The 11,025-nt window shown below is 40.3% G+C and overlaps 1 protein-coding gene across 1 annotated transcript; it reads left to right on the top strand.

Moving 5' to 3' along the window:
* Nucleotides 1-728: 728 nt before the first annotated feature.
* LOC139144393 (uncharacterized) lies at nucleotides 729-8,342 on the top strand. Its single transcript, XM_070715095.1, has 9 exons — nucleotides 729-1,719; nucleotides 2,263-2,655; nucleotides 2,995-3,062; nucleotides 3,728-4,012; nucleotides 4,557-4,739; nucleotides 5,271-5,572; nucleotides 5,797-6,259; nucleotides 6,618-6,654; nucleotides 8,047-8,342. The coding sequence occupies exons 1-9, from the start codon at nucleotides 729-731 to the stop codon at nucleotides 8,340-8,342; spliced, it is 3,018 nt and encodes a 1,005-aa protein (XP_070571196.1).
* Nucleotides 8,343-11,025: the final 2,683 nt, after the last annotated feature.

The raw sequence follows: 11,025 nt of genomic DNA, 5'->3' as shown, positions 1-11,025 counted from the left end.
TATATCACAGTTTTTACCAACAAATAGAAAAAGTACGTGCCTTTGTTTGTCCTCTGTCACGCTTGTTGCCCCAAACAATGTAAACTCAACACACCCGCAACTAAATCAATTTCGTGGTGAAGGGGTAAACTCTGCTGCCCCTTTCCGTTTGGGGGGCAGTATTCTTGTGTAATACCGTGACACCCTTAAACTGAAGGAACCGATGACGTCTTCATGAATCCAGTATACTGTTGAACCATTTGCCTGCTTCTTAAAATGCCTTCATCTTCACCGTGCACACGTGGTGTGGCTTTGCTTGTACTGCTCTATTGTGCAGTGATCTTTAGGGAGAAAAGGTAGACAAAAATTCAACAGGAATCTATTGTTACTACCAAAAATAACACAATCATACGATAAAATCAAGCGTCATTTATGTTTCCAACCTTTTTCGCTTATGTAGAATTACATTACAATGAATCAGAACATTCATAACTGTTTCTTTGTGACAATGGTAAATGTTTCAGATACTGGCTTTGTGTCGCTTTCAACGAATAGAAGGTTGCCGGGATTTTTTGGGTAGATCATCGACTTACCTATTTCTGTGTAGCGTAATCACATTTTGTTCGATTTCCGCTGTATATTCTATGGAGTTATGTGAAAAATGCGCCGGCGCAGGTACGGGGCGCATTGTACCCGGATACAGAAGGTCTCACATACCTGTTCTATGGCTTCTCCGCAGGTGTCGCATCATGACTCAATCTCTCACAGAAGAATACTCTCTTGATTCTGAGAAACTTGATCTCAGCGGTCAGGGTCTCGCCGAGTTACCGGCAGAACTAGGCCAGTTCAAGCAACTAAAGAGTCTCGATCTGCGTAACAACCAACTCTCAAGTCTTCCAAGGTCATTATCCCAAGATCACCCTGATCTTGAAACATTGGACATATCCGGCAATGAGTTCACGGACATACCTCCTGAACTTGATCTGAAGTCGTTGAGGCGCTTCGCCATTTCTGGCAACAGCATCTCCAGCATTCGGGAGGACGACATCGAAGACCTGAACAACCTGGAGGAACTCGACGCATCAAACAACAATCTTTCCGATGTTCCTGCGTCGCTTGGCAACCTGCATCGCTTGAAGAAGTTGAACATCGGAAGCAACAACCTGACGACGGTGCCATCAGAAATTGGACAGCTGGACAAACTAGAGACGCTAGATTTGTCGAACAACGAGATGGAAGTGTTGCCGCCCGAAGTTTGTCAATTACGTTCGTTAGAATCCCTCTACATCAACGAGAACAAGCTAAAGAGAGTGCCTCCAGAGATAGACCAATTGAACGCACTGCAAATGTTGGACTTATCCAATAATGACCTAGATGAAATTCCAGCAGAAGCATGCAACTTACGTGCTTTGCTATATCTTTATCTCAACGAAAACAACCTTACGAGTCTCCCCCACGAGATCGGCAGGCTGTCCAATCTGAAATTCTTGTCCATGTACGATAACGCCCTGGAAGCAATCCCGCCCTCACTAGGCGACTTGGGACAGCTTATCAACCTCAACGTTGACGGCAACGAGCTGAGAAGCATGTCCTCGGAAACGGCGAATTTGAGTTCCCTTAAGGTTATCTATCTGTCTAATTGCAAATTCCAACATATGCCGGAGCCCGTACCCTCCCTGAGGAACCTAACTGAACTACACATGCAAGGCAATGAGATGACTTCTGTGCCTCCGAGCATAGGTAAGACACAAGTACTCGGGTATACTTGATTGTATCAGTGTTACTGTTATTCTCACCGCAAGCAGTACAGTTCACTCCCCGGGCGACTGGGCTATCATCATACATCATTCTGCCTCTTCACCATAGAAAGGATAAAATTAAAGATTTATTTACACGGTTTAGATGGACGGTAAACTATCATCAGGCAGGCCCTCAATCGCTATAGAAACGATACAATTAACGATAATTTATATTGTTTCGATAGGGGGTTGTTCTTTTTACTAGCATGGGCCAGCCGTGAACTCTACAGAGAATTTTTTCTGAAAAACTAAGAAGGTGAAAGTTTTTTCACCAAGAGCTTTAAAATAAACCCCGCAAGTGGTAGATAAGAATAGAATTGATATAGCCCGAACATCTGTCCCCCAGGCGGGATTTAATATAATGAAATGAATGAACAGAGCATAAACAATATTAGTTCACCAGGTATGTATCTTTCCACATCATTGGCGTATATTCGAGAATTTTATCTAGTTTGACCTATGATCATGACTTATTTTATTCCAGGCGATTTGAAGCAATTGGTGAAGTGTGATTTCAATAACAATGCGCTTGAAACCCTACCCGAAGAGATCGGACAGCTTCAAAAGTTACGCGAGCTATCACTCGGCTACAACAGCTTTGAAGTCTTTCCAAAATCGCTCACCCGCCTTCACGGTCTTCAAGAACTGTCGCTTGAACACAACAAATTAGAGGCGATCCCCGAAGAAATCTCTGATTTATCACATCTGAAGGTGGTACGACTGAACGACAACAAGCTTACTAATGACGCGATGAAGCCTCTTGCCAAGTTCAAAGATCTGAATGTCCTTGATGTTAGTAGGAATGAAGTCACTGTTGTGCCCCCGAGTATCAAGTCTGTTACCATTGGTGTTCAGGAGGACCAATTGTCATCCTCAGGTAACAATCCGACAAAATATAGACATAATAATTGCCTCGTCTATTTTTGTACCGGTTTTGCTGGCATTCCCTTTCCCAGTGTCTGTCTGTGTAGCGCCCCCACCATATTTATCTCAGTCTACTTCTTGTTTTGGCTTTCTCGCGTTCTTCTCTGGCGTGTATGTGTGTATGCGTACATTTATTTGTCAATCTGTCACACTTGCTGCAGTAGTATATCTGTCTATATGCCTGTTTGTAGTCGTTTCTTCAAATAAGTATACTGTCTGAAAAACTACATATATTTTACATTTACATTTCGCATCAGCCAGCTAAACTAACTTTACTGTACTCTTAAAACAGATAGCGATGAAGATGAACCGGAGGACGTAGAAGAAGCTAGGGTCATAAACGTGATTTCGGACAAAAAGGTAACACAAGTATTCCACAGATCTGCATTCATGTGTATGGTATGCTCTGTTTATATGCATCGACTTACTAGATTGAAGAGTTAACCTTTGTTCCTCTCCACCCGCCCTATCCGGAATCCCTCTCGCCCTCTCCCCTTATGTATGTATGTATGTATGTATGTATGTATGTATGTATGTATGTATGTATGTATCTATGTAGTATCTATGTATGTATGTATGTATGTATGTATGTATGTATGTATGTATGTATGTATGTATGTATGTATGTATGTATGTATGTATGTATGTATGTATGTATGTATGTATATGTGTGTGTGTGTGTGTGTGTATGTATGTATGGTAGTGTGTATGTATGTATGTATGTATGTATGTATGTATGTATGTATGTATGTATGTATGTATGTATGTGGGTGAGTGGGTGGGTGGGTGGGTGGTGGGGAGGGAGGGAGGGAGGGAGGGAGGGAGGGTTTATCGCTTGTCTATCTATCTGTCTGTCTATCTATCTATCTGTCTGTCTGTCTGTCGGTCAATCTGTTTACAACTTTAATGTACTTACTTCCATTATTACTATTGCACTGCAATACTACTTCAGTTGAAATCCCTTTGTAATGCAGAAAACATTTTTAATTGACATCGATAATATTCCTTTTCGTCTCGTTTTGCAGAAATATAGAAAGATATTGCCGTCAAATTTCTTTCTAGACGTTCCTCCCTATGCGACACGAACACATATCCGACTGAAAGCAGACATCGTGAGAGACACGACCTTGCATCCCATTGTGAAAGGCTTTGAGGAATTGGTGTCTGACGTCATCGATCTCTCTCCTCATACTGCAAGATTTGACAAACCTTTGACCCTCGGATTTATCATTCGATCAGCTCAGAACGATGTGCAGTTTGCCGTTTTGAAGAACGAGGGCGGTGAATGGAAGGACGTTAAGACACAGGAGGTAGTTTTTGCTTTTACACTATTTCCCTACAAAACCTTGTACAGTCACTGTGATAATTATAGGAGTATTAGCTTCAGTTTAGCACAAAGTTCAACGTTGTTGTGGGCTACAGTTTATTTCTTCCATAAATTAACGCAATTTTTAGTCGTGATGGCAATTTACAATGTACATCTCTTCTTAATTTTTTTTTAATGCTATCTGGGCATTTTGTTTAATATTCAATTTGACCTTTATGAATTATTAAGTGTATGTCACTAAATTCAAACAAAAAAGTGTTTCATAACTGCAAAATGTTTCGCAGCTTTTTAAGTCCATGGAGATTTTCGTCGGTGTTCGGCTTGAGCTCCGTTACAAGATGTGAAACAGTTTTTAATTCCAGTTATTGAACTCGCTGATATTCACCATTGTCGGTAAGTCCACACAGTGCCTTTATATCGCCAGTCATATCGCATCAGTCTTTAGTGCAAAGTACTCCTGAAAAAGTATGATTCTAGATGATGCTCATTTTTAGCCAAAACTTACAATTATCTGTTTCCTCCTTTAGGATAAAAAGTGCTTGACGGTGAAAATACAAACTTTATCAGTGTTTGCTGTAGTGTCTCGACCCAGGGCTCACACTGTGAATGTCGACAAACAGGGCATGAAGTTCAGGGAAGGCCGCAACTTGCTGCCTTGCTTTGAAATACCTCCAGGATCTCTGACACACGACGTCAAGTTGTCCATGCGGGTAAGAACTTAGCCACAAAGTATTCTGCGGATGAGTTGTAATAATAAGTTGACACCGTCATTCAAACATAGGGTGTTATCAAAAGTGCCCGCAACTTGTGTCTGCAGGTATAATTAAGATGCAAAACATTTGCGAAACTATGAGACTATGAGAGTGACGATTCTGCAAGGCTTGTTTCGGGACAACATTACAGCTGAACATTATGAACACAACAACACTGTTTACAAAATGACATGACATCAAAGTTCGAGTGGTCCGCACTACGGTGACCGATAAGGATGTATGAAATTTTAACGTCATATGACAGAGTTCGTTGGATATCTATAGTGTTGTTATTGCTCTTCCTTTTCTCCGATTATGCAATGGACATATAAATAGTCACTTAAATTATCGTTTTCGGCTGATTTGTATGGTTTTTCACGATTATCTACGACGGAAGCTCACGATTTGATAGATAATCCATAAATGTTTCTTCCAACTTGATGAAAACACGAAAGCAATAATTAATCCCTGTTATGGCTCTTTTGACAGATATTTGAAAAGCATTTTGAGCCTACCGATTCCTCGTTGGGGATACAGGCCTTCGAATTCATTCTGCTCAACAAACCGGACCGTGACGTGAGTTTGGAGAAACCGGCGGTGATGAGATTACCCCATCCACCGGGGTACAAGATGGCCTTGACAAAGGCTGGGGGAAAAGCCGTCGATCTTAAACCAAATCTAGTCGTCTATACGAGCAACGATTTCGCAAACACCTGGATTGACGTCACTGACGAAGTTCCTCATGAATACGATGACACAGAAATCCGATGTACAGCGAATAAGTTGCGAAGGTGAGCTGGGTATACATTAATATGTTTGTTGTTCTTAAAAAAGCCAACTAAATGTGTAATAAATCCCTTTCTTTCATATCCAGCCACAATGTTTTACATTGGCTGGTTACAAAACTCTTGAGGACCCAACAATCAGTCTGATATGAGATGCAAAACAACAAAACGTATGGCCGAAAGAACTTACTCGAGTTATGATCATCACCTTGTCATGAATTTCTTGACAGCTATGGCGTGACAGTGTCATACACGACAGGTCTATGGACAGACCAGTCAAAGAATTCAATATCGAAGAAATACCGGCCCCTGAGACGAGGAGAACGGCTAGCCAAAGTAATCTTGGTGCAGCATGTCGAGGACCCGAAGGCCCTGGTGATAGACATCGTCGACAGGAGGAGCACGGCTAACTTTCTTCAGTTCTGGAAGGACAACGGGTACGAACCACGATACGATGCTGCCGCCACATACAGCAAGGACGTTGTGATCAGAAATGGCGACAAAGTCTCCCTACGTTCCGGGAAGGGGTGTAAACTGGTCGCTTCGAAGTCAGTAACTTTCTACTCCAACAAAAGCAATTATTTGGTGACTTACGCCGAGACCAATGAGAATCCAGCAGACGGTAAGAAGGATGGCGTCGTAAAGATTCGGCTCGGCAATGAACGCATTAAACTTCCGTTTAAGATTTCTGAGGTAATTTTTTTCCTTTGTTGAAAACACTGTTTTCATGTCAGCCCTCTTCAGAAGTATAATTTCGAACCAGGACACTATATAACGGATGAGAAGGAAACTTTCTCGCTCTTTTTATGTGGCAATGGTATTGTATGTACAAATTTCATTTCGGTATTCTTGTTACCACTTCTGACATGAAGATTGTAATGCCAAACTTACAACGGAGAAAACCCTCTTGTTATAGTCTTCTTTTCATAGCATGATGAAATCGACAATTATATAAATCCAAATTAACGCGTCGAATGCGCCATCATTGAGACAGGTATCCACGATTCGGTTTTGAACAGAATTTTGTGGTAATTCTTTTTTTCTCTTTCAGAAATTACCCGAGGAGTCACAGAATGAGGGTGACACTGGTATGTTTCCCTTTCAAGTGTAACATATTCTAGCTCAGAATACTCTACATTAAAACTTTGTTAGAGGTGAAGCCCTCTGTAACACATGAATACATGTCTTTCAAGTATGATTTTATATGCAGTTCTTTTAGAAGCGAAGTTAAACTAGAGTGTTGTACGCAGGATGATGTAACCACAGGGAAATGCAGGAAGTTCAGCTATCGATCCATTTGTGTGATATCTCCAATAAAGATTTTATTTTCTATCAAGGGTCTCCTCTTCTCAACCTGTGATGAGTACTTGATCACACACTGCTGTTTGTCCATAAACGCCGCCTCATGGCGCTATACTGCATTGACGTCATCAGGGGAAGAAATCAGTCAGTCAGCATCTCGCGAGTTATAATAATGACCTATGTCGTTCTTTCAGGTCATCAGGTTATCGCGATATGTTGACCGACTGATTCAATACCCTATTACTCAACACGATAGCTCATTTAATTTAGGCAGCATTTATGGGCTAACAGCAGCAGTGTGGTCATGTGATCAGGGGTCCGATCAAAGTATTGAGTACAGAGAGAGGAGACCATTGACAAACAAATACAGTACTTTTTTGAAATATCAAATATGTCATCAAAAAGGTAATATCTTGATATTCTTACAGGTCCCTGTTGTTGATGGGAAATTTTCTCTGGGTACTAGAAACCTGACAAATCAAATATTTAAATGATTCGACGCGGACATACGTAACCGATTTTGATCATCGCAGGCAATTCACTTCTTCTGTTATTTTCGTTTTATTGCTGCAAAATCTGCAACACAAAACGCTTAAACATTCAATTGACTTGTATGCTGCCTTTGCAGTGTTTGTGATGTGCGTTGAATAAGTTGTTTGAGGCAAGGAACTGAAAATTTTGGTTTAGTTACTATAAGACAACTCCCATCCGATACTGTTGCTGCAATATACTGTTTGTGCAATAGTTTGAGATGGTATCGGTTAATGGTTTCATTCGGAAAAGGTAAATTTGTTCTGTTTTTCAGTGTGCCCTCGACCACGACAATGCTCAGTACCTAAATTGCATCTACTCGTGGCAGCCACATCGTGCGCAGCTTTTGAAACTATGCGCTAAATTTATGAACATCATGATGGGAAATTGTAGTCTGTGAAAATTGTGGCGGCTAGATTTTGGGTGCAACTTCAGTACTACCTCCATTGCCCATATGGTCGAGTGAAGGTCAAGAGTAAGGTGAATGGACGGAATTTCAGAGCTATATTCCGATATTAGTATCAGCGTTCGCAGCGTTTACGATATGTAGGTACTATCAGAAGTCTACGGGTTGTTTGGTTACGTAGGTAAGTTCATCAGAGCCGTCGTCGTTCTTGAACTTGTTTCACTTATTACACGTTTTTCAGGGTCGGAGCCCGTTATGCATCAAGCCTACAAGGCGCTGTCACAGAAGATACAATCAAGTCGGTGGAAACCTCTGGCAAGGAGTCTCGGCGTCGAAGAGTTTGAAATTCATCGACTGACCTACGCACACAGTGATGTACAGGACCGGGTATATCACATGCTCCTTCTCTGGCAACGAAAGTTCGGCGATGACACAAAGGCGGCCAAGGATGTGCTTGCATCGGCTCTCAAAGAAGAAAATATGGACGCACTGGTCGATCTAGTCGGTAAAAAGTCACGCACCTGTACCCTTGTCTAATACTTGCAAAGGGAAGCTCAATAAAACGCACATTTTTTATAAAAAAACTGATTCCAACAAAGAGGCAAATTAAACACATCTACATAACTGTGAATGTGTCAAAATTACAATGCAACTTGTCTGAAAAAAAATATTAGTCATTTAACTAAAACGATTCTTGACTAACTAAATGCATTGAAACGCACATTGATACATAGATCAGGGTGAAGGGCGCCCGCTACGGTTACACACATAATGTGTGATTGAACCACGCGGGATTTTCTTCTCTTTGTTAAGTAATCAGAACTCAAAATAGGAAAGACGATTTTACATGTTTCAAAACAATTCGGCTAAAGGAATATGTAAACAGAGAAACTGATCAACAATGTATAACGGAACATGCTGATAAATACTTTCTAAACAAACTATCAAAGGGTGTCAAGAGGGAAAGGTATTGAAGTTGGAATTTGTGCTGTATGCAAGTTCAACATATGGATTTACATTTACCCTTAGCGGCGCGGAAGCGTGAGCAGAAGAAAATTTGAAAAGTTTTGAATAGGGGAACTTTGTTTTCACAATTCAAAGATCAACCAGTTTATTGCTTTACCGAAATAGGAAGTTTGCGTTACGGGAATTCTACGTTGAACTAAAATTCAAAAATAACTCGTTATTTTGTTTTGTTTATGTTTTACTTGTAGCTTATATCTGATGGGAAACGATAGAACGACAAAAGTTTAATTATTTAGTAATATTACCGATTAGTTGACGACTTTTTAAAAGTTTTGATGAACTATTTGTCATTCAGCAATCTTTCAAGTTGAAATAATGAGAGTGATGATGGTAGATTTGGAAACCGCATGCGCAGAATTAACTGGAAAATAGCTGTTACTTTTTTTACTATAATATTACCATCAGTTTGGTTCTACAAAACAGACATATTTTTCTTCTCTTCTCTAAAGTGTGCCAAAATACGAAGTATTATACTAGAAGTCTTGCCAACACAGTGCGTTGTATGCTGGAATGCCATGTGTAAGCCTGGACAATACAACACATTTTTTACATATCTAACGTTATTACTGACAAATGAATTATAATCCGAAGTAAAGTAAAGTTATGGTTGTTAACGATAAGTTGAACATTACTTATATTCACAGGCTCTATTGAAAACTGATCACCAGTCATTCCAACTACGGAAGTGGAACGAAAACCCTCAAAACCAATAAATAATGGAAAATACGCAAAATGTTTAAGCCAGCGGAGCGTTAATCTTAACATGCGATTTTTATTACTTCTGTGTTTCACTTACAACCTTTGGAAACTACAGCGACGATAAACAAATGTCATTAAGTTCGACTTAAAACTGTTTACTAGGGAAACAGAAGTACATCGTCGTTTTCTTCACATATTCAGCGGTTAAAGGTATGCTTTATGCACCTCCCTTTCTATGTGTTTTCAAAGTTCCGATTGCAGTAAATCGACAAGATAACAGCAAAACGACAAATTTATGTATACGTAAGGGTGCGATAAATTACTTTGGGCAAACAAAACTCCAAAAAAAATGCAAGCCACATTTTGGAATAGACGAGAAGTTGTACAGACTTAGCGATGGATTAAATCTAGTTATTATTCAAAACGAAACATACCTATATATTTTTATAAATCGTCATTAATGTACATAGCATTTGTACTCTATCAATGTACAATCGTGTTATATTTTGAAAGATGTGTGAAATATAGTGAATTAACATACCTACATATATGTTTAGTCGATAGTTCAAATCTTACAATTGTTGTACCAAGCCCTCTCTCAGTCTTTAATTATATTAACGAGATGACGTATAGTTAAACAACGCATCTAAACCTTGCCAAATAGTATACAATGGGAATTGAACTCTACTGCACTTATAGGGCCGTGGCCGGGCCAAGTTGTCAAGAGGGACAGAATCTAGCTTAGCTGGGATTTGGGTAATTTCCATGTTGACAGTGTGAAGAATTCGGCCGGGGGGGGGGGCTTTCCCCCCTGCCCCCGTAGGTTACGGCCCTGACTTATGCTAATAAACGTGACATTTCAGGCCGCAGACGGAGTAATGTGATCGTGATGACCCTGCCTTGACCTGATATTTTACTCACTTCCGCGTTTTGCAACCAATTCAAATGGACTCAGATTCACGCATGTTTGAAGTGTGGTTAACGGTGTGTGTTTGTCATGGCGGCATGGTTACGTTTCTGTCGTGACGTCAATACATCATGCAACGTCACCGAACTATAGCTGTCGCACTTGGAAATTACAAATAAACGAGCACTAACAAGGCTTTCCCATCTGGCATTCCTTGCTCGAATGGTTTTGAACTGACACGACAGAATCGGTAAACACGATCGGTGTGGTTACAATCACTTTAATACAGTTCAGACATGATCCCGCAAATCCACATTTACAAAATTTGCATTTGGTAAGAAGGTATGCTGGTATTGAAGGGACAGAATGTACTTTAGAGCGAGAGCGGGGTCCGTCAACAAGTGTGATGTTGGTATATGTGTCGAGTACGAATGCTTAAGGTAGAATGTGCCTCGGGGAAAACTACTCGAACTCTCATATTTTTACAATTCGTTACCGATCAACCATCTGTGGATCTCATTTTTAAGCTGTTGGAATAAGAATATTTTCATCGTAGTAGTTTTTCAAAATTAGAAAATTTTATTCGTG

Source organism: Ptychodera flava, chromosome 11 (genome assembly GCF_041260155.1).
Source record: "Ptychodera flava strain L36383 chromosome 11, AS_Pfla_20210202, whole genome shotgun sequence".
Taxonomy (NCBI): domain Eukaryota; kingdom Metazoa; phylum Hemichordata; class Enteropneusta; family Ptychoderidae; genus Ptychodera; species Ptychodera flava.
The sequence above is the reverse complement of the archived record's forward strand: the minus strand, read 5'-3'. Positions and strand labels throughout refer to the sequence as shown.